Source organism: Papaver somniferum, chromosome 3, assembly GCF_003573695.1.
Source record: "Papaver somniferum cultivar HN1 chromosome 3, ASM357369v1, whole genome shotgun sequence".
NCBI lineage: Eukaryota > Viridiplantae > Streptophyta > Magnoliopsida > Ranunculales > Papaveraceae > Papaver > Papaver somniferum.
In genome coordinates, this window is record NC_039360.1 from 26,934,713 (window position 1) to 26,962,703 (window position 27,991).

The window sequence follows — 27,991 nt, forward strand, 5'->3', positions numbered from 1 at the left end:
CCAGACCCTAACTATCTACGCAGAACCTTGGAAAGCACTAAAGAACCTCCTTGGTTGGCATACAATTATTGACTCTAAGAGGAAGAACCCTGATGCGAAATTCCAATTGGTGTACACGAGTTTGCACTCAAGCATACTAAAATTCATATAAGTGACAGAGCTCTACTAAGATAGTTTCACGATGGACATCATACTCGGAGTCAGACTAATCACATGAAAAGATTAAGAAGATGGAAAAAGAAAAATGTAGATGGTTGAAAAGTGAACGGTGTTTCCCATATCTGTCTGAAGGCCTCTGCCAAGATGAACCTAACCTAAATGACTGAGATACCGGTCTGACTAATATTAACACACTGGCATATACAAGGGAACCAGTGGTCAATAACTTAAATTTAGATCAACAAACTGGCAAATACAAGGGAACCAGCAGTTGACTACACATAACAATAACCATTTTTTTTTTTTTAACTTAACGGCATGAATAGATCTTTTGGATCCAAGCGCATGCTTCTTGTCAGCAGATTACACGATAGTTCCCACGGGTCCTGCATTCCACGCTTGCTTAGGCGACGGAAACAGGGAGAACACACGCATATTGCTATCCAAGTGTTAATACTTATTCCGATTGGTCTAACTGGTCCGGTCTAATAATTTTTTTTTTTTTTTTTTTTTTTTTGAAAAGGTAACTCAGTAACTCTATTTCACCCTAGCAAAGGTAACAACTTGAATCGTGTGCCCCACCAAATCACTTGAAACAAAAGAAAACTAAAAATAGAAAGTGAAAAGGACTCGACAAGATATGGCGAAACTATCATGTTATTTCTAACACCTGAGCTCTGTGCTTTTATGAATAGACTCTATAGATGTTTCCATCTAGTCAGATTGGTTCCTCAACTCCTAAAACAAAAATGTTTCCATCCACTTAGATTGGTTAGTGCTATCCTTAATAGGCGTAAATTTCTAGGCTCTGGAGTTTATTTATTATGCAACTAAAAAGTTTCTCCCATACCCCCAAACTTAAATCTAACATTGTCCTCAATGTTCTAAAGATGAAACTAAAAGCATGAACAAGGAGAAACTGTTACCACTTGAAGCAAAAGAGATAAGGAAGGATATTACCGTGTCGCAAGAATATTGGGTTACCTCCCAAGAAGTGCTAAGTTTAAAGTCTTCAGCCAGACTTAGGAAAGGATTAGTCAACTCGAACCATAAAGTAACAGTCGAAATAACTGTGGGTCTTTAAAACGAAAAAGAGCTGACCAAAGGAAACTACAATAACCCAAGAAAGTGAACAAGAATAACATGCCCTTATCTAGTTTCCTGATTAAGATATTATATCTAATTGTGGTTCAGGTTCAGGTTCTATGAAAGGGTCAAATAAAATATTTTCCTCGGATGCATTTCCTCATAGGTTGGATCCAAATTATTAGGTCCTAGAGTCTGGAAAAACTCAAATATGATCTTAGAAGTGCACGATAATAACCTAAATAACTGAGGATCCTCTAAGACAATAAGATTTGACTTACAAATTTGACCACAATGAGAGTAGTGGTCATTCTTAATCAAAGTGTCGATTCTAATTTCCTAAAGCATTTAGGTCTAGTCTCACAACTTAATATTCGACACATTTGGAATATAAACGTTTCACAGTTGAAAAACTATTTGGTGGGAAAAAAAGTCAATCTGGGGATCATAGCCTGGGCAAACCACATCAACCAGAGGATGGGTTTCTAATGACTGAACTCCTTCATGGACATCATTAGGCTCGGGAAAACGAGTATGAAGGTAATCTTGTAAAATGGTCGAGGCACAAATATCAAGTCCTAAGTGTAGGAACTTTCTGAGAGTTAAAGGTAAGGCACTAGGGAAGTGATAATCACCCCCAAACTTAGAGTTTTCAGTGTCTCTAGATAGACCTCTAATTATTTCTTGAATTTCCGTATCTTCAGAGTCCTTAAAATATTCAAGAGATTCTTCTAAGTTATTATCAGGTAGTGCATCTTTACTCATCTCTACGGGTCTATCTTTTTCTTCTAAGATTATTGTTTCTAAGTCGCTAGACCCTAAAACAGTATTTTCGAAATGAACCCGTTCCTCTAAACCACTATCGGCTTCGTAAACAGGAAATACTACGTCGTCTAAAACGGTGGTATCCCTAATCAAATCCTCGTCCTTTTGAATAGGTGAATAATCATAAAAATTATTTGGATTTGAACTAGAAATAATATAATCACTATACAACTCAATTGGATTACTAGACTCCTGATCACTATGCCTACAAATTTCAGATTCTTCATCACTGCTATCCTCATCATCATAGTACGAAAATGATTGAACCTTATCTAAATAAGTAGTGTCTTTTATTCTAACCTCGTCCTCTAAATTAGGCAGATATTCACTATTGACATCAAGGGTAAAATTGGAAACACTATTTTGGAAATTTAGATCTTTTAGAGAAGTTCTATTCTGGGTCTCTAACAAAAGCTTTTGGGCCGACTCACATGAATTCCTGACGTAATCTAGGAAACCAGGTAAAGAAAGTTCACTCATTGCATTATTTTCGTCCATAACTAAGTTATTCATTTCAGCGAACTTACGTGTTGTCTCAGCTAACTTACGTGTCGACTCAAGTAAAGAGGAATTATCAGAATTTTTCTCGTATGACTGATGGTTGTGAGGATAGTGATTGGGCTCACCATGGTATGAACCATAACCTTGAAGAGTTTGGCGTTCCCAACCACTATTCCCACCATGGTAATAAAACTGATGATGTCCATATTCAAATTCGGGTCGATATTCATTGTATTGGCTTCTATCATACCAGCTCGACATTCTTAATTGCAGGGGAATTCTACACAATCACAAACAAGGCCGACTCGACTCCACCAAAACAAACCTAAAGATTTCTAGCAAACAAAAAGCATGATGGCTCCACTTAGATTGTTTCTAGACCAGCTTCTATCTTTCGAAAGGGAATTCGTTGCAATTTGAGCAAACCCCTCTGGAATCAATCCGAGTCAAAGTAAGTTGAATTGAGGCGAGGGAAGCTCAGTGGAGCTTTGATACCCAAGGCCTCACCGCTATCACAAGGCGGCGCAGTCACGCATTCAACTCACAGAAACCAGTCATGAACTTTGGAGTGTGCTTAAAGAGCAACCAATATTTTTCGAACGAGTTTCCTATTAAGCTCGTTACCCTATCGGTCTCGTTCTATTCCAAATTTTAAAGCTTAGGTTCGCGTTCGGTTTCGTTTTCCTAAGGCGGGCAAGAAGAGAACGGTGATGAAATCCGAACCCTTATCTTGTTTAGGCCAGGCCTTGCCCTTTACTAGGAAAATAAAGACAGTCCGGTTCGTCCTCAAACAATTATCACCTTAAGGCAGACAGTAACCCGCTTGCAGGAGATTCGCGGGTGTTTCGATTGGACTTACCTCCCGTACCAGACGGGCGATGAACCGTTGTCGTCGACTCGGGCCACGACTCCTATGCCGTGTGCGAACCCGAGGGGCCGAGACGATATAGTAATCGTCGTCCTTCCTGCAAACAGTTTGTATTTAATTTTTTTTTTTTTTTAATTTATAACCCTTCCGTAGGGTTTTAAAAAATAATGTCCAAAGTCCAGAATAAAGTCCAAAAAAATCCAAATTAAAAAAAAAAAAATTACAGTTTTCCTCACACACTCTAAAAAAATTAAAAATTAAAAATTAAATCCTAAAATTGTCCTTTTTTCTTCTCTTTTCGCTTTTCTCTTTAAGCTTTTTCCTCTCCAAGTCCTTAGTGCTCCACTTCGAACCTGTAAATCAAAGACAAAAAAGACAAAGTAAAAAGGAACAAATATATAAAAAAAAAAAAATAAACCTAAAAATTCTACCTAAGCACAAATCCGCGTCGGCGGCGCCAAAATGATTAAAGATTTTTCGTGGGTTGTAGTAATAAAGGTTCGAACTCTAAGACTTGTGAAGGTAAAGGATTTTTTTAGACTTATAAAAATATATATACAAAATATTAACAATTTTGGGCGAGAGGTAACCAAGACACTAGATTCCACTACTACGCAAGATTGAATGATAAATATTTCAAAACTCTATTCAATTCTTAAGTCCTCTTTTATCTTTAATTCACTATCAATCATACAAATTCTCAAACATTATTTGTAAACCTTAAGCATAGATTATCAAGAGATTAAACCAAGCATAACCTATCAAACTGAATAACAAATAATTAAGACAATCATTCAAACAATTTAAAACTCTGCAAAAGCAGCGATTAGGTGAATTATATAATTAAATGAAATAGTTACCCATTTATGTTGCGTGAATAGCTTCCTCCATTGCCTTGGTTACGAGGGAATTAACTCATCATGTTGGAAAACCTCTCAAAATATTTTATTAAGCTCAATTGATGTTTACAATAAAGAGAAAGATAAGTAAATGTTCTAAAACAGAATTCTGCGACCCACATAAGGCGTCCAAAAGGAACGACAAAGCTGAGGTGCTGTTGTCGCTGAAACGCTACGACCCACACCTACGACCCACGGACGTGAGTCATTCACTGTTGATAAACGACTGCTTCTGCGAGTCCGTTCTTCGTGTTCTTGGTGTTCTTCATCAGCAGCAGCAGCAGCAGCAGAGTTTGATCAACTCTTGATTTCTGCGTCTGTGGCTCTCCTCTCTTCTCCCAACTCTCGACAGCCTCTCTAGTACTCCCAGGGAACATATTTATACACCTACAGCTCGTTGAATCTCCCTCAATTACTCCATATAATCTTCATTACTCGGTGTTTAAAGAAAATATTTTCCGAATATTTTCTTCCCTGAAATGATTCTCCACGCGTAAACAGCCTCTGATACTCCCTTATTTAGCTTCTACACGGTCCAAAAGTGTGCTAGAATCCTCCATGCATCATCATAACACGTCCGAATCCCTCAAAAAATCCTCTCAAACCCGTGACTGCCATGTTCTCTGATGATGACTTGTTTAGCCGATTCTAGCCAAATTCGATCGATTCTGACACACATACTGTATTCCTTAAGCTATATCACATCTTCCTACCAATTTTTAGCCATTGAATCGCACCACAACACCTTCATTTTGTTGATTGAAAATCTGCCAGAGAGAGAATATATTTTCCCGCCAAAAATGAAATTTGAATTATGAGAAGAAAAGTGTCCTCCCCCTAATCCTGTACGGGTGTCCCTTTAGCAATTGGGGTGGAAATAGTAATTTTGGGGTGGAAATAGTAATTTTTCTGGGTTCCTCCGGTACATTTCTGGGACGCTTCCGGTGCATTTCTGGGGTGCCTTTAGTACTTTTCTCCGGGGTGTAAATCATCACTTTTTTGAGCTCATTTCGCCGCAAAGGCTTATTTCTCTAAAAACATCTACAAAAACACAAAATAACACAATAAGTACTTAATCGAGTCTAACAATACAGAATATTGAGAACAAAATAGACACATAAATGCGTCTATCAATGACCAAGATCCAAATTAGATAACTGAAATCTAAACAGGGGATTTTAAAGAAAGAAATTAAAAAACACTACCAACAGAAAAGAGAGTTGAAAGAAAATATATAAAACATGGATTGAAGAAAACAAAGTTCCAGAATCCTGTTCAAATGGAAAAAATAGGTTACCTACGATTCCTCTTTGGCTTTGCACATGATCTTCACATGTATAAGTTTACTATTTCTAGGTACTGAAGAATACCTGAATAGCTGTAGATTGGAGGTCAAATGCAGCGAGATGCCAAGCCTATCAAAGGCATATTCCATGTACAACAGGGTTTCCCAGAGCCCTTTGCATTTTTCCCAAAGGCACTTGTCTGCATCCTTGAAGATGTTGTATCTAGTGGATCCAAAGTAAACTAAGTAATTAGACTACTACGTGAATCGAAAAATTATAGAATATTATTTAGCATGTACACATCAACAGAAAGTTGCAGACTCCAGTTACTAAAAATAAACTGAAGACGATTTAAAATGGTAGGTCACAGGCTTATGGATGTTTCCCATCCAACTAAGCAAAGTATTTTAGCACAAAAGAAGATAATACATGTCTTACTATTGCATTGAAAGCCCCGACAACAATAATCATCGAGTTTTCAATTGGTTCCAATATATTTAGATCTGCTCTTTCTAAGATATAACTTCTTAAAGTAGTTGTATCCATAGGAATACACAAATTGAGCAGTGAAAGATTGCAAATTATGGGTCCTAACCCCTTGGAACTATGGAATAACTTGTATAAAATGCTTCACATATGACATCAAAGAGGTTCCTACAAAGAGTGCTGCAAGTTGTTCTCCAGTAAATTAATTGACAAAGCAATGGTACTCGTGGACATATGGATTCAAGAATATATACACAAATAAAAAATTACTCAAGAATATAGTAAAGCTTGAATGTGAGACTACGTAACATGTTGATCAATGTCACAACACATAAACAGTTCTAATAACGTCATTTTATCGTGCCATTATCTCATTTGGAATTTTGATCTCGAATCCCAACTGCTAAAACATAGTTCTCATTCTCAATTGCTTTTGCAGGTTTTAACTGAAAGCAAAGATGCAACAGTGAACTTAGAGATTCATGTTTCCTATTATGAGCAAGTTAACTTTAGAGATTCCTATTCTATAACAGTTCGTAAGTTGAGCAAATAAAGCAATACCCCCTCGCTACCTGAATTGCATATACAAACTCAGAAACCCCTTTCAATTTTTTACTTTTTATTAATCTCAGCATCTCCAATATCCACAACAAAAACATCATCAGCTCCTACATTTTCTATTTTCTGTCTTCTGCTCTCGCTAAACCCATTCCTACAAACTCAGAAGTCCTATCTTCCATTAGATAAGCAAATTAAGAAGAAAAATGGGTACCCATTTGGTAGGGTACTACAGTAATACCATTTAGAGGTTACTTAAGTGGATGCTACTTCTACATGGCTTTTTGGATTAGTTGAATCAAGTCCAACATATCAAGATTAGTCATCCACTAAAACACATTGTTTCTACGGAATCAAAAGTGATGGTCGTGATCTTAAATGAACGTTCAAACTGCCTGTAGGTTATAAATTTATCAAATTTATCTGACAACATAGTTTCACGTAGACATAAGTTAGTGAAACTCGGTGAGTACTCTTTGTCCATGTTCAAGTCAATCTTAAATTACTAATCTTTGAGTAATATAAATCAGAAAGTAACTTACATGCGGTTCAATAGAGCCATGCTGAGGCACTCACCTAGGCTGAAAATATTAAAGAAATCGCTAAGTAATCAATAACAATAAATTATAGATGGAATGGCCTGCACATTTATAAATCACCTGCAAATTACACACATCAGTAAACAACTATTTAAATCAAGCAAATTCAGTATTCAAAAAGGTTTTACTCAATCTTACCAAGGCCGAAACCAAGGAAAGAATCAGACAAACTAACTTTCACCGTCTGGGTAGCCATTACTTCTATCTACATCGCACTCACGCAATCGTCTGGTTAGATGGAAAAAAAACATTACAAATGTAAGAACCCTATACACAAAAAAAATAGTAACTTTAGGTATTCAATTAAGATTGGATTTCAAGAGAAAAATCCGCAAAAGAAAAGACTCACATTGAGTAGAACATCACAGTAACAGCAATATCTGAAGCCTCAACGGTAATCCAATAGCGATATCACCGGTCAAAACACCACCAGTACCTTTTTCAAAAACTTAAATTTCTCTTCACAACCCTCCCAAAGACATAAAATCTAATCTTACACGAAGAATCCAAAGCCGCTTCCAAAAGAAACCTTGTTGCCATGCCAATAGGTAGTCACCAACCTAACCAAAAACAGAATCTTTTTTGTTAATCGAGTAGCATCAATTTTACTAAAAATCTCTGAAAATTTCCCATCTTTAAACCGACAATGTACTGAGATAAAGCTGCATATCAATCCTTGTGATTTATGTTTAACTCTGCTTTGTTTCCCGAAACCAACGTTTATCAACGCTTGAGAATCCCTACAGGCTACAGGACATGCGTTATAGACAAATCCAACACCGGGAGAAAAATCACAGTGCAGTAAAGATATCATTACGTAAAAGAAACCATTAGAATGAAAGAGGAAGCAATTTAGATATTTGAATCCAATTGGTGAAGTAGGGACCAAGATGATATGAATGGTAATAAGCCGAGACAGAATCAAACAATAGAAAGAAGCTGATTTAATTGACATTGTGTAGCAAATTTATGCGACACAAAAAAAACAATAATATAAAACTCTAGAATTTGCTGAAAGGTACAAAATCCAAGATTTGAAAAAAAGAAACACTAATATTGAAATTACTAATAATGTTGATCTAGTTGAGACATGGAAGAAGATGTTTAATTTGCACAAATCAATTATCGGTTCGTACAGGGAGAATAATTTAATCAAGTATCTGCATGTCTGAATCAATTTACACAAATCAACAAACTGAAGCTATCAAACTCAAGTTTAGGCTAGCAGCAAAGAGCAAACGGTAGGACAACAATGACATCCGGCGATAGAATAATATATTTAGCAGAATACATAAAAACATCTTCAATTGAATACCCAAACTTTTAAAATTCGAAAAATCACGAATTGGGAAGCCATGATTAAGATTTAGACGGAAAAATATATTTTCTTGTAAAGAAACCTAAAATTTAAACTCGGCCAACTTTTAACCTTTGAATGATTTTACCGTATAGAACCAAGAAAGATGAACTCCAAACTTGTTATACGACGGAAAATCCCATGCATGGCATAACTTAGCTGAGCTTTTATGTAAACATATTGTTCATAAAGGCATATCTAGGGATGATCCATGAATGTTAAGGGTTCAAATTCATCCATTACATGCTTCAAAAAAAGAATATAATCATCCATAGGGTATACATGTGATATTGCATAGGGAGGGAGCTAGTACTAAAGAAGCATGTCGCAGTACCCATTGTGAATCACGGGGTAGTACTAATCTTTTACAATCAATTGATGATTAACCCAAAGTATGAAAACCAAGTTCTATTTAGTATTTAAGAAAAATCAAATATCACAATTTGAATACACGACATTCTACAAAGCTTTGTATTACAAAGCTGATTACTACATTAAGCATACAGAAGAAGCTATTCAAAAACTACAATATGAATAGAATACATTGTTTAAAGTTTGTTATTGCAAAGCTGACTAGGGTTTCCAGAAGAATATGCCATTCGTTTGACGAAACATAAAAAAGATCATATCAAAAATTCGAGTGGCTGAAGCTGACGCAACTACTTTCGGATCTATAGAAATAGATGCACGTACATCATTAAAAAGGAAATGATTTTATGAAATAAATATTTACCTGCATTCATGTCATATTGCCACATTTTCAGTTTTGAAATTCAAAAAAGGTGAACCATTGTTAAGTATTTCTTGGTTGTGGACCGCAGAACACGATACATTCATTAAGATGATGTGAAAGTTGTGGAAGACAACAAGATATTTGAAGTGCCGAGCTATTTAAAAAATTAACTATTAAAGCAACCACATTAACAATCAATATCAAGGCTTACCTATTTTCATCGCAAAAACCAAATAAAGGAAAGGAGAACCGTCTTAAAACAACAACTGGTTATTGAAAAAAAAATGTAAACTTACGTGAGGGAGACTATATATAAATGTAACTGCCGAGTATTTTGCTTCTTAAGAAGTACAGACCATAAAATTGAAGATTGAATCAAAAGATTTTACCCTAATAAAGAACAATCAATATCCAATAATATATGAACATCAAAAATAAAATCAAAAGAAATCTGAATTTGATTTATTCTGTTTATTTTCTGAAAAGATTGAATATAAAAAAATAGACAGAAGAAAACTAAAACCATAAAAAAGGTACTCACAATTGCTTCCTATAAAATCCAAAAACCAAAACCCATAAAGCACACAAATGCACGAAAATATTAAACGCAAGAGAAAATCTTGCAGGAAGCATTAAAAGAAACCGCGAGGGCAATGACTGATAAAAACTATGAAAAAATATTAACAAATTCTCTATAGCTTGTTCCAACTTCTAAAACCAATGAATATTCTCTGCTGGCTGTTATAAAGGTCTCCGGCCACGAAGCTGAGTAAAATATTACTGCAACATGTTCATTGGGCATTTTAGGAACAGTAAATCAGAGCGTACTCCAACAACAGCCCAAGCCATCACCTTCAATTCAAAATCAAACTCCACATCCCCTGTATCTCAACAAAACCTAAACTACAGCCACAAATCCATTCCATTAAATCACTTCTTTCCTCCATCCCTGCATCAATAAGACCAACAGCTTCTTCATGTTCTTTCCCCTAATTTCCTAAATATTGAAATCACTTCAAATCCCTAATCCTTAATTCAATTAACCTGAATTCAAACACCACCATCCAAAACGTCTTCTTTATCTGAAATTACTCAACTCATGAACCCTAAATACACAACCCCCTTCATCTCGGTTTTTCTTTTTATCATTCTTTTGGTGAAACTGCATGTTTTGGGGTTTTAATGATTTTAGGATTTTTGATGTTGTTTTCCATCTATACATCAAAAAGGGTAAATCTCTTTTGCTCAATTTCTTATCGCTTTTTCCTTCATTGTTCTCTTAGTTAACTGCTTTTTTAGGGGATTTTGATTTTAGGGATTTCTAATTTCAGGGTTCACTGTCAAGAGAAGAGCTGGTGGAAATAAATAAACTAATTAACCCTCTCCCTCTCTCTGATTCTTCATTTTTTATCATGATTTTAGTCATTCTAGACTTTGATTTCATGTTTTGAGTTTCTGGGTGAGTTTATATTTGATTTTATGCTTAGATCTTGGTGGTGGGATGGTGGTTGTGGTGGTGGTGGTGGTTGTGGTGTTTTTATTTTATCTTATGCTTGTTTTTGTTTGCTGCAGGTCCAACCATTCTTTTTCCCAAGAAGCTGCTGGCAGTATCCTAATGTTTGGGTTATATAACAAATAAGTAGATGGTGATAGGTTATGTGTTTGTTTATTCATCTTATCTTACATGCTTAAATTGATTTAAATTCAGTGTCTTTTTGAAAGCCTTCACTGTTAACTCTCCAGATATTGCTCATCATCTTGAGATGGTCCATTTTAATTTTGCAGAAACTATAGTGCAATGTCTCTCTTACAGAGGGTATGCATGATTCCATGTTTCCAGGGACGGGCCTAGCAAGGGGCTAACCAGGGCTGTAACCCGTCCTTAGATTTGCTAAATAATCTCTTTAGTATACATATTTACTTTATTTTTGTGTTAGCCCGTACTCAAAAATTTGAAGCACTAACAATTTTTGACAGTGCTCAGTCACTGTTTGATAAAATGGCTTAAAGAATTGCAAAGCCTTTACATTGAATATGTACTGGTGAGGTTTTGTTGATAATAATTGCTTTATTTACTAAGACTCTTAGAGTCTTTAGATGAATCGACCGAAGTATGGCAGCTGTTGTACATATGTTTGCATATAGTAACATTTTAAAATGTCTGGTTTCCGATAGATTTTTGTTGTCTACTTTGTTGATTTGGTGCGGGAGTTTTTTCTTTCTGGATATCGTGTTGTTGTTGCTTCCGCAGGTGCCAATTCAATATCGATACCATTTTTCTTAAAGTTTATAAATAAATTCGTATTCGATCACTGTGCTATTTATTTAATGGGTGTTGCAGCATTGCAGCATCAGGTTAACAAGTATAAATTGCCCTTTTCAGCTGGTCATTGAACGTGTTTGGAAGGGAACTGTCTTCGGTGGATTCAAGAGTCATCCCCAAGTACCATATTTTGTTGAAAATTACATGAAGAAGGTACTAATTAAACTCTATAAATTCCTTTCATCCAGCTTTCCACTAAATGATACACTTGTATGGTTACAGTAAATCATTCAAAAGCAAACTTTGTATACTTGTTACAGGAAATCAAGGTTGATGCATGATTATATAACTCTCAGTCCGACCTTTGGTAAGATCAGCTATGAATCCACTGTTTGCCGCGAATAACTGATGGCGACTTAAGGGGTGGCAAAAGTTAAAAACATGGTATAAGCTTACGGATGGGGTGAGACAGTTGACCCATTATGTTATCTATGCTCTGACATTGTGAAAACCCAATACTGCTGTATGTAGTCCATATTAGTTAAACTGCTATAGTATTTTTCTTATCTCACCCGATAGTTCTGTAGAATGTTGTGTCTATAAAAATATCTCATTTTAGTCTTTATTACTCATCTAGTTTCATGGGGAGCTAAGCACTTGGAATTTCATAAGGCTTTTTGTGATTCATGTTGCAGCCTTACCAGTGAGGTGATATATAGTGCACTGATCGCCATAAATGTTTGGAAACTATTGGGATTTGGCTGTTTGATAAGCGACGTATGATATATTTGCACCAAGAAAAAGCTTCTACCTTAAACTTTTCGATATCTTGCAGACCCAAAAAAAAAAAAAATTGCATAAATTTTAGCCCTATCATACACTAATTTCTGGGTCCGTCCCTGCATGTTTCTAGAATCATATTAGTATTGTTTGGAATCATTACAATCCTGTTTAAGATCACATCACGAGGAAATGCATTCTTGTATTCCAGATTTCACAGTCCTGTTTAAGATCATATCAGGAGGAATTGCAGTCTTCTATTCTAGATTTTGCTTATGTATGAAAATTATATTATAGTGATCTAAGCTCATGGACCTGGCACTAGTTGTGTAGGTGTGATATTTGTTTACGGCCACTTTTCTTTCAGAGAAATAGTGAGTGGGACAGAGAGGCCTTCCATAGGATATTTTTAATTTCAGTATCTTAGTGGGCATATTTTACCACTAGTATTCATATGGAAACAGGCTCTAAATCTGCAATGTATGGTGCCATATGTTTTTAAAAACTAAATTTAAGTAGGTTGCTCTTGTTCTTGCATGAGTGATGAATCTCAGTTGCTAATGTGAATTGCTATCTAAGGTCTCCTGTAAATTTTATGGGACTAATTCCCGAGTGTTGTGATAGTGGTTGTAATGTAGCATTTGATTAACCGAGACTTGATATTGTCCACGAACTGACCTGAGTTGTTAGATTTACGTTCCTCAGAATCATGGATTGATTTGTTTGACTTATTCTGGGTAACCAACAGGTCAAAGTACCAGTGGAGCAAGGTCGGTATGGACTGCTTTTCGGATCATCTTTACAGGCTTGGCTACGGCTTCCGGTGGAGGCTATCTAGTTTGCAAATATAAATTATGAGGAAGTTGATTTTGCTTTATATCATTTTCTACTGATTTAGAAGTTTTTTGCATGCTTCAGTTTGCCATAGCTCTTCCGTTAGGACAAAATAGTACTGAATGTGCTTTTGTCAGTTAGAGTGAAGCTCTTCACTGTCTTGATGTGGGAGACTGTGAGTCTAAATCCTATAAAGTAACTCGTGACACAAAAAGCTTCATGTTCCGCCATTATAATGATTCTTCTACTGATGATTTTTTTGTAGTGTTCTGCATAATAAAAAAAGTAACTGAAGCTATTCAGAAAGGTGCTGCTGCCTATGACTGCAAGATCGTTGAAGGGTTGCAAAATTATCAGTCACTGTGATTGTGAATTATTTCTTATGGTTGCTGCGGCATTGGTGTTACCGTATACCAGACGATTGGAAGTTGCTTCATTTAGACAGGTACCATGGCTACTGCTTATACCTGCAATAGCGATTGGTAGAGTTGAATACCTTTTTCTTGACCATGAGAGTTTAAAGTTCTACTCCCTCCGTACCACATATATAGGCGGTGAGAGACTATTCTCTTAGATTAAGAAAATTACTTGGAATTCATAATTTTACATGTTTTTTCTTGTCTTGCCGTTTGTCTTATTCTCAATACAATTACCTATGTATCATAAATAAGGGTATATGTAGGAAAAATTTATCTTGAAAATAGGATTCCGCCTATTTAATGGTACAAGCAAAATCCAAAATTCCGCCTATATAATAGGTACAGAGGGAGTATGTTTTGTGACCAAGGAAGCTGGTTTCCCGATCAGAAACACTGAGAATCCTTATAATTGATTTAGTTTTTGCTTTAGTTGTAGCACTTCTCTTTAGGACATGAATCCTTTCTTGTATGATTTTGAACTAAATTTACAACTTTAAAATAATGGAATTTTCATTTTATATGAAAAGAATTATTGTTTGTGTTTCATCTGAATTTGAATTTCAGTGTAATTTGATTTGTAATTTGAATCTGAATCAAATTTATTTCAGCCCAGTCAGCCAGATGTGAATTGTTTTTTTTTATTAAAATAGATTAAATCAACGACGTAAATTAGGGAGGTGGCGATACATAGCTATTGGTCATGGATTGAAACTGCAAAGATGAAGTTAATCACGCCACCTTGAAATTCAAACCGCAGAGAGAATGACTGTTTTTGGACCACCGTGTCTGGTGGGGCTTCTCTATTATTGGCAATTTGACAAACATGTGCTTCTTGGATGAATCCAGTCATGTTGAGTTTTCATACTTGTGTGTTGTACAAGTAATAATTCTAGGCATTTGCAGCCTTGAACAAGCCATGTTTCCTAGAGAATTTCACAAAATCTCTCTTGGATTTCCCCTCGGATGAATGCAGCATAACACTGATTCATGCTCCTCCCAAGAAGATTTTTTTGGGAATTCTCCCGGATTTTCCCTGGGCTTGATAGCAACTGCATGTGCTCCAATTTAGCTTATTCCAAAATGCAATGCGTGACGGTAGTCACGGTACTACATTTCTGCAAACACGCAACCCAAAATATCTCTAAACACGCATTCCAAAATATCAGTTGATCATAAGCTACTCCCCATACACCTGTCTCTGCCTAATCTTATGCATGTAGGGTCTTAAGCTAGTGGACAGGGTTTCTGCTCAAACAATCAAGCTCAAAGAGTGAAAGCTGGGGCTAGTTCCATATGGCTTTCGCAGCCATTAGAGCAAGTCTTTTGGCGGAGACCTTCCAAGTTCCAAGATATATATATTACGGACCAAGTGAGCATGGACCATCTCATAAAATGATAGAAATGGTTTTAGCAATGCTCGAGCCTTGGTTTGTCAATCATTTTTTGTCATTTGTTACACTTTCATCCTGCTTTGACCACGTGACAAGAGGAGTTTTGCAGTATTACTCTATTTATAGTGATATACTACTAGTTTTGAGAAAGAAAATTAAGCAATAACTTCTTCTTTTCCAAAAATGGCTGCCGCTTTTCCCAACCAATATTTGCATCCAACTTCCATCCATCCATGCTTTTCCATGAGTTCGAGTTCCAGATACAAGGGATTAAGCAGCAGCAGTCTACTACATCCTGTCAAACCTTGTAGGTTAGAATCCATAAGAACAGCTACTGATCCTAACAATCATGATACTTATGAAGAAAATGTTTCGATTAACTGGAATTGGGTCAGCTCATCGTTTAGATTCATGGAAGAGCAACTGATTGGAAGGTTCGTTGACCAAAAATCATCTCCGGCGAGGAACACGACCGTGGATATGAACCGGCTCGTTGACTTCTTGTACGAGGACATACCACATGTATTTGATGATCAAGGGATTGATCATACTATGTATGATGAAAATCTTCGATTTCGAGACCCGATCACAAAATATGACAGTATTTATGGCTATCTTGCTTATATTTTTATGTTGAAGAATCTTTTCAAGCCAGAGATTCAGTTGCACTATGCCAAACAGGTACCTGTACTCTTTCTTGTATTCAATTTTCAACCATCCCATCCCCGCATGACCCCTTTTCTTTATAATGTTGTGCATATATCTTGTGCTTTTCTTCTCTCAAAAAAAATGTGGAATTGACATTATTAGTTAGTAGACAGGACCTTATGAGATATCAACGAGGTGGACCGCAGTGATGAAGCTAATGACCGTACCTTGGAAACCTCGGCTAGTTGTAACAGGAACATCTATCATGCATATCAATCCGGAGAACCATAAATTCTGCAGTCATGTTGTAAGACTTCATTTTATTCCACTCAACACATTTGCAAGAAATCGACTTTTGTATAGAATATATATGCGCAATGTGTGTTTTGATGTCTCACATTTTTGGCGCAGGATATATGGGACTCCATAGAGCAAAATGAATATTTTTCAATAGAGGGATTGATGGATGTTATAGAACAGGTATATATTCTTTTTTTTTTTCAGGTAGTTTGTAAGACATGATTAGTGCAAGTCGTTGCTTTCTTGTGACGGGATTCCCATTTTGTGAACTCTTTACAGCTAGGAATTTCCATGAACCCGGATTCAGAATCTCCACATTATCAAATACTAAAAAGAACTTCAGATTATGAGGTACATACTACACATACAAATGCAAGTGTTTCTTCTATTGAAAAAAACAAGTGCCACACTTTCAATGGTGTGGCTATCTGTTTCTTTAGATTAATCCATAGGCTGAATATGGCAGGTTCGACAGTACTCTCCCTTTGTTATCATAGAAACTGAAGGAGGAAATGAGCTCTCAAGTTCTACCGGATACGTTCAAGCATTCGAGACATATGCACAATCGGAAATATCCACCCGAAGTCATTTCCTGCCACTAGACAAAGATTTCAGCAGGTAGGAAGTAGGATCATGAAGTCATCCATACAAACAATTCCTACCACCATAAATGGCACCAATATACAAAATTATTAACAATGTTGTTGTTGTGTCTTTTCTCTGGTAAGATCCTACAACAGTGAAGAACTTACCTTGAAAAGGATTGAAGAAGGCTTTGCCGTGGTATCAAATTTCTCTGGAAATCCCACTGAGGAGATTGTTATCAAACAAATGAAGAAACTTCGTTGTGCGCTTCTAAGAGATGGTCTAGAACCTAAAGAAACTTTCTTGCTTGCTCGATACAAAGACTCAAGTGGCAAATATAAAATGGTATTCACATAGTAGTTGTTTTTGCATAGTTATTTCAAATTTGTTTACACTTGAATGAAACTAACTCTTTTATTTTTCTTTTCTTTTGTGGTTTGCATTGAAGAGGAATGAAGTGTTGATTTGGCTTGAGGAATTCAGATTGGATTAGTTAGATTTTAGTCACTCGGCTACACATATGTACTGGTTATGGTTGTAACCCCCATACTTCTGTGGACACTAAATTGGTCGGAAGTGCGAGCCCATTATGAACAAGTTGTACATATAATTAGGGTTTGTACACTATACTTATTAAGGGGGATAATGTTCAATGTGCTCAGTCTGTCACCAGGGGTAAGTCTAAGCCTATTGTCACACCTCCAAATGCCTCTTGTAAATTTCTGCCGAAGTGTAACTCGACAGCGTTAATCAAATTTCATCCACCTGCGCTTCAGCCTTATAAATTTGCACCAATACAAACAACCAACTCTTTAGTTTTACAGCGGAAGTCTTTTAGCATTATTTCACTTCTCTTTACTTCTCAAATGCTTACCATAAAGCACTCAAACATTGCCATACATTGCCAACAACAACCAGTTAACCAAGAACACTTAGAACATGACACAATCAACTCATTTTATTGCATCAAAGGGAAGATATACAAAACTTGCCCACTTAGGGACTTACACCGGCTTGTTCCTCTTGAACCAAGCCTCATCCTTACAAAAACTCTCTCAATTTGAGTCTCACACTCTCCTATGTAAGCCTGCTGAATTTTTCATGCCTTAGCACTATTTATACAGCAGTTTTACTGGCAAAAACCGTGCACAACCGTTGCACACGCATGGGACATCCATCTGTCCCATAAAGCAGTTCCATAACCGCCACTAATTGTGCCAACTTGGCCAATTTCTCTCTTTAAACTCGCGCCATCATCCAACACATGTTCTTAAGAAGTTATGAACTCTCTTCCACACTTATAAACTTTCTTTATAACCATTCTACTTTGTCTCGCGCCTTTGGCATGCTTTTGAAGCCAGTAACCAACTCCAAACCGTCACTTGAGCCATATTGCACAATTGTTGCGCTTTACTGACTTGGCCTCTGTATTGTACAACTGTTGCGCGTTACTGAACTTGGCCTCCATATTGCACAACTGTTGTGTTGCAATCATCTCGGCCACTTCCTTAGCTCATTCTGGTTACTCATACGTCATATGCTTCACTTTGCCAATTTCTCGACAATAGTTATGTCACTCTTGCATTACTAGCTTGCTTGCACTGTTCAAGATTTGGCTAGCCTTGAACTAATGCATAGGCCAACTCTTGGCCTATTATACCTTCTTGCATCATCCTTGAGTTTTGGCTAACTCAATTCCATGGATATGCCTCAATGCCAACATTGCATCTTGCATCTTGTCACTTTGGCCTTGCCTTGCCTTTTCCTCAGTGAAGCCTCATTGTGTCGATCAATAAGCTTCATTACTTGGTCGAATATTCTTATTGTGTTGTGCCACCTTTGTGCGTCACTAGCGGGTAGGGTATTCCTATTCTAGCACATGAAAGTCTATGCAGCGTCGCGCCATCTTGGCCGGCTATGCTGTAACGCGCAATCATTGTGCATCACTAGCCTGACCGGTCATACCTATCCAGTATCAAAAGTTTATCAACATGTTTTCTTTTGTAAATTCAATGTATAAAATAAATTCAAAGACTTTATACTTCTTAAAAAGATGCACATATAGAAAAGGAGAGGGTACCAAGTACACAACCATTTTTTTCGTTCGACGATCTGTATGGACAAAACCTAATATAATTAATCACTAGTAGGTCAAAAAAAAAAACCCTGAAGAAGATCCTCATTCTCTTCCACAATCAATATGTATAGACCATTCCGTATACCTGATTGTGTAGAAGAGTTCTTGGACGATCTTAAACATCAATATCCAAGATCAATCTAGTCGTATCCGAATTATGAGGATCCTAATCCTAACAAGTATGAAACTTGCAATTTATCGTTCAAAATATGAATTTAACAAGAACAAGTTTTGTTTTTAATCTCAAACAATAAGGACTTCAACTATCTAGATTGATTCACCTACTACTTCTGTTATTCCTATTATAAAGAGAAATAATATAATGCGTAAAAGGAAAAACACAAAACTGCAGAAATTTTGTTAATGAGAAAAACTACACATGCAGAAAAACTTTGAGACCTCGTCCAGCTTTTAATACTACATTGCATTAAACCGCTACAAACACTAGCCTACTATCAGACTGGAATGTAGTTGAGAACGAATTAACCCTCCAAGAAATTCAGTTGTTGTCATGTTCCTTACGCCTCTTGAACCTCGCAAGATTCTACGCACTTGATTCCCTTAATTTACTGATGTCCTTTATAGCCTAAGAGTTGCTTCAACCTTGGTGAAAACTTGTGATACCAATCTTCCTCTAGCAGACAAGCCTATTTGATTTCCTTTTTGATATATGTCAATCTAGGCGTGCAAATCTGTTTGCAGTAGACGAAGTCCAGCAAACCTCACGAATCCGGAACCCTTACACTCAGTTAGCTGAGAAGCATGTATAACTTACCACCTCTTAGGAAAAATCCAAACAAATCAAAGAAGAGTTAGATATACATATTAAGGAATCATAAATTCTGAGATGAAGAGATCTTTGTGATTTTTGTCTATCTCTTTCCTAATCCAAGATTACAAAAACCTCAAATATCAATAAGAACAAGATCAAGATTCAAGAACTATCAGGTAAAAAGATAGGCTGACCGGGTTTCACAAATCCCTAAGTGGAGACTTCAAATTCGTAACCTAATATATAGTTCTGTAGAGAACCTTGGTTATAGAGGACAACTCTAGCTTAGAAACTAGGACACAAGAGTGCTAGTAATTGAGAAATCATGTTGTGGGAGTCTCTCTATTCATACATTTTCAAAGCTCTAGGTAGCTTTGAGTTTAAGCTAATCAAGATATCTTGAGATCCAAGCAAACACTTTCTGAATTTAGATGAAATTGTTATTAGGAATTCATGTAAATATGTGAAAAGTACGCCTTAAAATTACATAGAAGAATACGCATTATGGTCCAGGGTTCTGGAACCGTGCACAATGATAGTTCATAGAGGCTAAGTTTCCTTTTGAACTTACAAGTACTAGCGGTGCTCAATAACATTTATTACTAACCAATGATCCACAAGAAGAAAGTGTTTTTTTGAATGAACTTATCTATGGGAGTTGTGTTAAAAGTGAACATAGTTATATAGATAATATAGTTTATGGACTTCAGTAGGTAAAAATGATGTTAAAATTGAAGAAGATTAAAGTGAAAAAATAGAACGGAAAAATGGGTTATTCTTAACAAGTTGGGCAGGTTATGCGCATTTTTTTATGCTGCATAACATGTTATTCAACATCTTTTCCTGCATAACTTTTTTTTACAGAATTTGTTATGCGAAACATGAATCACACACACACATAAATTAGTCTAAATGCATACCATATACTTCCTTTCTCTTCTTAGCAGTGTCGTGCTTTGCGTTGGTTCTAATCTCCTTTAGTTGTAGGTCACCGTCAATTTCTCCACTTTCCTCTTCTAGATGATCATCATTAACATGTAAAAATGATGTTAAAATTGAAGAATATTAAAGTGAAAAATTAAAACAAAATAGGGGTAATACATATAGGATAAAAATCTCACCAAATTTTTTTTGTTTCTTAGATTTACTATTATTTTTCGGATTACTGGCTTCTTGGTCATCATCAGCTGCTCCTGCGGCAAAACTTAAAATCAATAAAAAAAACTTAAAAAAAAAAGAAAAACATTAACAGATGAATCTAATCGAAAACTTAAAATCTCACCAATTTTTTTTTGTTTCTTTGATTTGATTTTCCTTCCAATTTCCCATCTTCGTCTTTTAGTCATCATAACAAAAGTTATAATCGATATTTTTTTTTCGAATCTACTGAATGCATGTAAGAATACCATCAATTAAACTAGGATTTCATCCTAGATTTCTTTTCTTTAGCAGCTTTTGGCTTATGAAGACGTGTTTGTGTTTTTCTTGATGTTTCCTTCATTTTTGTTAAACAGATTTCGAATGAAATACTATAAGTAGTTTCTAGAGCTTGTAAACTATTGTATCTTTGATTACTAGGGTTTAATCGACTTCAATCATCGATTTGAATGATCGATTTCTGGCTTTTGAGCGAGAATTTTTTTTTCTCAGTAGGGAGTTAATGGAACTGCCCAGAATCGTTGAAGGGTATTTTAACATTTCTGCGTCTTTTTATTAAAAATTATTAGTTAGGCCTAGGGGTGTACATGGTCGGTTTCGGTTTGGTTTTTGCTCAAACCGAAACCGTTACTCCCAGTTTTTGATTTTCCAAACCAAACCGTTCCATTAACCAACGGTTTCGGTTATTAGTTTTACCATTGGGTTCCGGTTTTATCATTGGTTTCGGTTTGACTAGTATTTTGTTAGTTTCACGTAACTGGTAGTTAAAAAGAAAATACACAAAAAAAAATGAATGATTATAATATAATTGCACAAAATATTACACATAAAATTACATATTAAAAAAATTAAATTAAATTAATAGAAACATTTATGATTTAGATCTGCGGATAAAATTAAATATAGTTAATCTAAAGTAGATTTAATGGTTGATATTAATTACATCAAAGCTAATCGGTTTTACCGTTGGTATTCGGTTTGGTTTTCGAACCAAACTGAAACCGTTACTAACGGTTTTTGTCTTTGTAAACCAAGACCAACCATTAGTAAATGGCTCGGTTCGTTTTTCTTCTAATCAGTTTGGTTCAGTTCGGTTTTACCGGATAACCGCTACTATGTGTAAAGCCTTAGGCCTGAGGATAAGAAAAAGAAAACTTGGGACTTTCCCCAACTTTCCTTCTTGAATTCGCCAACCTAAACAAGCGGATTCTACCTAATATAACTTGCTTTTGGTTCGCTCCTATTTCAAGAACAATTTTTTTGGGGACCATGGATTTTTTCGCTGGACCATGGTTCTATATTTAGTAAGACATTTAGAAGCAAAGTGAAGACACCCATCCAAATATCTATGTTAATACCAAAATTACCTTTCCTAATTAAGTTTGTGTAATTAAGTCAGGTTAATTAGTGATTAGTGTAAGATGAGATCAACATTATTTTCTTAAAATTAAGTTATTAAGGGGGAAGAAGAAGGAGAACATAATAGTTGGAAAAACTCAATTATTTCTTTTATTTTTTGAATCCGAACCTTCAAATCATCCAAGCATATTTCAAATTTTGTTTTTTGTTGCTTGAATTGGCCAAAATTTTCTGAAAATGAGAAATTTTATAGCTTGATTTGGGTTAAGTCAAACAAGTACCGCTACAAGATTTGAAGAACAGGTAACCGAACTTATCTGCTAACGTAGTTCGGCTAATGTTCATGAAAGCGCAGGTAGCCGAACTTAGTTTTAACGACACTAATTCCCTCTCAATTCATGATCCCGAAAAGAAAACAGTGGTGCCCAAAAAATCCTTCTATTTCAAACTTGAGAGCCAAGTTTTTTAACGACACTAATTTTCACTAACTTCGTCATTTTTGTAATTTTTTAAGGTACGCAATGTTCGACATTCTGGACGTTTTTCGTGTGCACATACAATAGAATGCTCAATGGCTTAGACGTGTGCATTGGTTAGGTGGTTGGTTTGGGGTCCAATTTATAAAGGAAACAAAATAAAGAAAATGGAACAAAGTTTGGCGGATATTAAGCTAGCTAATTGTTACTTGTTAGCTGATCAGAAAACACGTTTTGGTGATTAACCATGACATAATCCCAAAACAAAAGACCGAGTTCATTCTCTTTTCAAACTCGAGTCACCTACTCAAACTCGGCGGTGACTCAAACTCGGCTTTGGTATATACATATTTCTGGCTGTGTCTTGTTTCTTTTCTTAAACTTGTGATGAAAATGGACACTTCTCCCACCTACTGCACCACAAGTACCTGCAAATTCAATTTAGTGGTTGTTATCAGACTAACTCTACGGTATGCAAAAATGCAGATTTACGATGCCTGAAGTTATAGCATATGGATCTGAAGATGCATCTAGCGCACAACGAATGCAAGAAAAAATAATATAATGATTAAGACGTACAATAAACAGCAAAAGGTAAGATGTCGCAGTATTAAATAAAATGAACAAACGGTACAGTAAGAAAGCTAATCGCATACACAATCTACATTCTGATATATATATGAATTCAGAGTAAAAACTTGATTCCTGAGACAGGTCAGAATAGCAATGCATCTGTGAATGTGTTATGTTGCGAGCAGCAAGTCCTAGACAAACCAGTAAAGAAGACTACGAAATTTGTTTTATCATCCCCATAGATTTCAATGACATTGACCAGAAGTGGGACTCCTTCGTTGATAACCAACCTAAAAGAGAATAACATTTTATCTATTACATGTGAAAAAAAGCTTTTTGACAGCAAACTCCCAGTGTAGCAACGACTAATCACTAAGCAGGAAAAGAACAGATTAATAGAAACTAATTTTTATCATAAGCCAGCCGTGGCACCAATAAGAAAGCTAACCTGACAATGGAAAAGAAGAATTCTCAATGCTGCAAATTAGCAATATGACCATCCCTTCTTGTTAGTGTTTGCTTTACCATTCTATATATGCAACTAAAATGTGTCGTGTCACTTCCTAGAAGTTCACATGATCTAAGACTAGGTATATTGGATGTAGTAGAAGAAACAAACATCACCTTGGCTGCATTGACCGACTGTAAGTCAAAATGCCACAAACGGGAGGTGCATTTTGTAATTAAAAAGCAGGAAAACAGTAGTTTAGAAACATGGCATTCCATGCCTGGAGTAAATCAAATTCCAACTAAAATGTCCTCTTTCTAACTTTCTATTGTTCCTGCAATATGTTTGATTACAAAATGCACCTCTTATACTCGCAAGAAATCAACTTCCAATGATCAGGTTCAATGACCAGGGAAGCCGTGGCTTAAGGAAACTCTAAATTAGAAAATTAAGATGCAGCATGAATCAACTAAACATGATAAAGCAAAGCTAAGTTTACCAGATTATCTCAAATCGTATTAAAAAGGAAGTCTCCTGTACCTGTATGCATTTGGTCCTCCTCTGCTATTTCATAGTGGACTCCTGGGTGACACAACTGGGGTCCCTCCAGCAGAGGCATATCCTGAAAGTTGGGGTCCCCCATATCCTGACATTGACGATGAGTTAGTTCCACCAGCAAGGGATCCTCCTCTTCCACCATCCTTTCTCACATCATAACCACCATTGTGACCATACAACTCATGAAACCTCTTCCACATTATCTTCTCTACAGCTCTGTTAACCTCAAGTACTTTGCCATCCAACTCATGAAACCTCCGCTGCATTACATTCTCTACAGCTTCCTCAGATTTAAAAGTGATAAAGCCAAAACCTCTAGGTCTATCTTTTGTAGAATGATGCATAATAACAACCTCAGTAGTTCTACCAAACTTCTCAAAATAAGCTTTAAATTCTTTCTCAGTCAAGCTAGGAGATAAACCACCTACGAAAATCTTCTTTGTCCTAAACTGACCATTATTACCATTACTCTTCTTGTTAAAACCCTTTTGGTTGCAAGGGTTATTATGTTCAAATCTGGGTTTGGGCTCTGCTTTTTCCACTCCAACCAATCTTCCAAGAATGACATGTCTTTCTAAAAGAACTTTATCAGCTACAGATGAATCTGAGAAGAGAACATACCCGAAACCTCTTAAACTACCCGTATCCTTGTCTTTCATAATCACAGTCTCCACAACTTTACCAAACTTCTTAAAATGATCTTTCAAAGTATGTTTATTGGTTTCCGGTGAGAGTCCACCCACAAAAATCCTCCCTTGTCCTGAATCCATCAAACCAACACTCAAAAATCAGCCCAACAAAAAAAAAGTTTTTGTAGCTTCAAGAAGCCCCATACAAACCTAATATGTAATGCAAATAGTGTTTATCGAGAATACCTCCCGAGAAAGTGAAGTCAATAAAACTAAAAAGTTCTTCAAACAAAAAAAAAAAGAAAGAGAAAATTTGCAAAACTGAGGGTTTCTTTGGAGAGGGAGTCAGTGGCAAGAAAATAGATTAGAAACATGGCATTTCAACACCTGGCAGGAAATCAAATTCCAACTAAAATGTCCTCTTTCTATCTTTTAACTGTTCCTGCTATATGTTCAATTACAAATGCACCTCTTATACTTGCAAGAACTCAACTTCCAATGACCAGTGGAAGACATGGCTTTTGGAAACTCTAATTTAGAAAGTTAAAGAAGCAACATATATCAACTAACCATGTTAAAGCAAAGCTAAGTTAAAAAGGAACTTCCCAATACCTGTATGCATTTGGTCCTCAACATCATCATCTGTGAGTTCATCAAACTGAAAGTCTTTCATCTCCAATTTCAATGGTTTAGTTGCTCCCAGGGGACCACATGCAGGTCTGCTGCATATCAAACACTTACCAGAAACACTACCAACTGACAAGGCCGGGTTTTTCAGTTTAGAGGCATTCAAACCCTTATCTGCACCCCAATTTGTAACAACACTCTCACCCAAGGTTTCGGATAAAGGCCATATGCGGTTAACGCCCCCCCATGCAGGTGTGTTAGGCATCACATTCCCCTTACTAATAAGGCCGGAAACACTACCCATTGACATCTGTTTCGTTTTTGATGCCTTAGAATTCCAATAATTTGCACAATTTGGCTTGCCATCAACACTCTCACACAAAGATTCTGATGACGATGTAGAATTAGTTTCACGCTGAGTGGTAATAACGGCAGATGCAGCATTAGAGCAGTTCTTCAACTTTTGACCATCATAAAGAATTTCAGCAGCCTTATCTGGATCACGGCGAGCCTTGCAATACGCAGAAGCTATCTCCCTAAGAGAAAATTCTGAACTAAACGCCTCAATCAAGGCTTCCAGAACTTTTGTTTCCCCAACATCAGACTCCCTTATTGCACTACAGATAGATGCTTTCATCTCTGAGGTTCTTCACACTAAGAAACAAACAAAATCTCTTAATACAGAACTCAAAAACAAAATCTCAACACGGTTCCCATCCATAGGCCAGGGTTTCGAATCTCTCTAGGGTCAGAAAAGTTGAAATTTCTACAAAGATTTCATAAGAAAACTCAACAAATAAAGTAAATCATTAAGAATTAAAACCTGATTCTCAAACTACACTCATTTTTACTCCATTTATGTTTCAATCAAACAACTACACTTACTAATTTCATGTTTAGATCAAGTGATATCATCAAATGTAGTTCTAAAACAAAGGTAGTAGCACTCAAATGCGATGAACCATGAAAGTAACATGTAAGAAGCTAAAATCTGATAAATTACCTGAAGAAATGCTTTACTTTACTCTTCTTCTTCTTCTTCTTCAGTAGTTTTTTTCTGAGCGGAGGAGATAATTTGGGTGGAGAAAACGAGGTGGCAAAGGTTTTTAACCGGTCAAAAATGCTCTTTTTGACTTTGGATGACCACCAAATTACGATGTTTGATCGTTCTCATCTCCACCCAGCTACCAGTCCCAATACCAGGATCATTTCCTTCTTTATATTTTACCTTACATCATTAGGGACTATCCCGAAAAAATTAGGGGCGACACAAAAAGACAAAAAAGGTCACCCAAAACTAAAATAAAGCCACCCCTTATCTCCGATTTTTTGAAATGACAATTTTACCCTTCATAATCGGTAGATAAAACTACAATTGATAGTTTAATTTGGTATGCCTCCTTCTTTTTTCTACGAACCCCATAATTAGGGTTGTTCATGGTCGGTTTTGGTTCGGTTTCCAGCCAAACCAATACCAATACTACCGGTTTCTAAAAAATATTACCATCACTGAACCATTAACCACTGATTCGGTTTCTTAACGGTTTTAGCCGGTTTCGGTTTGTTCCATTGGGTTAATGGAAAACCGACTGTATGTCAGTTTTCGACAATTCAAATCTTAAAAAAAAATAATCACAGTTGAATTTCAACCTACCTGCATAGTGTAATTAACACAAGCATAGTTCATAATTCAAGTGTAAAAGCACAATTCATAACATAAACATTACAAATTAAAAAATCATAAACATAACCAATTTTAGTTGTAGATATCCAGTACTAAGGTTAAGAAAAATGAGGGTGTAGATTAAATCTTAGGTTTTAATCTAACGATTGAACATAATCGGTTTTCCATTGGTTTTTGGTTAGGTTTTTGAGGTCAAACCAAAACCGAACCAGTAATGTCGGTTTTCAAAAAAATTTACCATAACCATTCCATAAGTAAATGAATCGGTTCGGTTTCTTCCTAATCGGTCTGGTTTGGTCCGGTTCCGGTGGAAAACCGAAACCATGTTCAGCCCTACCCATAATCGGTAGTTAATTCAATAATCTGTAGTGTTGGTGTAGCCCTAAATTCAAAATTTTCAAAAACCAATGGAATTTTGAATTTCTATATTTGCACAATCGGTAATTTCGTGATGTTTTTTATCTACCGATTGTACAATCGGTAGTTTCTTGATGTTCATTATCTACTGATTGTGGTAGTATCCCTAAATTCGAAATTTTCAAAAACCAATGGAATTTTGAGTTTCTCTACTTTCACAATCGGTAGTTTCGTGATGTTTATTAACTACCGATTGTACAATCGGTAGCCTGGTGATGTTCATTTATCCACCGATTATGGTAGTTGCCCTACATTCGAAATTTTAAAAAACCAATGAAATTTTGAATTTCTCTATTTGCACAATCGGTAGTTTCGTGATGTTTTTTATCTACCGATTGTACAATCGGTAGTTTCTTTGATGTTCATTATCTACCGATTGTGGTAGTAGCCCTAAATTCGAAATTTTCAAAAAACCAATGGAATTTTGAGTTCTCTATTTTCACAATCGGTAGTTTCTTGATGTTTATTATCTACCGATTGTACAATCGGTAGTCTGGTGATGTTCATTTGTCTACCGATTGTGGTAGTTGTCCCAAATTCGAAATTTTCAAAAACCAATGGAATTTTGAATTTCTC

General features: G+C 36.1%; 2 protein-coding genes and 1 long non-coding RNA gene across 7 annotated transcripts; 2 read left to right on the plus strand and 1 right to left on the minus strand.

Moving 5' to 3' along the window:
* Positions 1-9,975: 9,975 nt before the first annotated feature.
* LOC113355645 lies at positions 9,976-14,179 on the plus strand. Of its 4 annotated transcripts, none has more exons than XR_003362499.1 (7): positions 9,976-10,587; positions 10,689-10,816; positions 10,930-10,964; positions 11,101-11,833; positions 11,941-12,083; positions 13,149-13,409; positions 13,500-14,179. It is a non-coding gene; the product is annotated as an uncharacterized LOC113355645 (long non-coding RNA). The 4 variants fall into 4 exon arrangements; XR_003362497.1 differs by having other exon boundaries at positions 9,977-10,587; positions 11,101-11,608; positions 11,741-11,833; positions 13,149-14,179; XR_003362496.1 differs by having other exon boundaries at positions 9,977-10,587; positions 13,149-14,179.
* Positions 14,180-15,199: 1,020 nt separating this feature from the next.
* LOC113361064 lies at positions 15,200-17,372 on the plus strand. Of its 2 annotated transcripts, none has more exons than XM_026604438.1 (7): positions 15,200-15,725; positions 15,862-15,999; positions 16,104-16,172; positions 16,272-16,343; positions 16,459-16,610; positions 16,721-16,922; positions 17,026-17,372. In XM_026604438.1, exons 1-7 carry the CDS (start codon positions 15,228-15,230, stop codon positions 17,068-17,070), a joined length of 1,176 nt encoding a protein of 391 aa, XP_026460223.1. In that variant the 5' UTR covers positions 15,200-15,227; the 3' UTR covers positions 17,071-17,372. The 2 variants fall into 2 exon arrangements, with proteins under 2 accessions (XP_026460223.1, XP_026460224.1); XM_026604439.1 differs by having other exon boundaries at positions 15,649-15,725; positions 15,866-15,999.
* A 5,266-nt stretch (positions 17,373-22,638) lies between these two features.
* On the minus strand, positions 22,639-26,465 carry LOC113355647 (heterogeneous nuclear ribonucleoprotein 1-like). The gene is made up of 4 exons (XM_026598564.1): positions 26,318-26,465; positions 25,300-25,968; positions 24,041-24,818; positions 22,639-22,907 (listed from the first exon to the last, which is right to left on the minus strand). The coding sequence occupies exons 2-3, from the start codon at positions 25,949-25,951 to the stop codon at positions 24,070-24,072; spliced, it is 1,401 nt and encodes a 466-aa protein (XP_026454349.1). The 5' UTR covers positions 25,952-25,968; positions 26,318-26,465; the 3' UTR covers positions 22,639-22,907; positions 24,041-24,069.
* Positions 26,466-27,991: the final 1,526 nt, after the last annotated feature.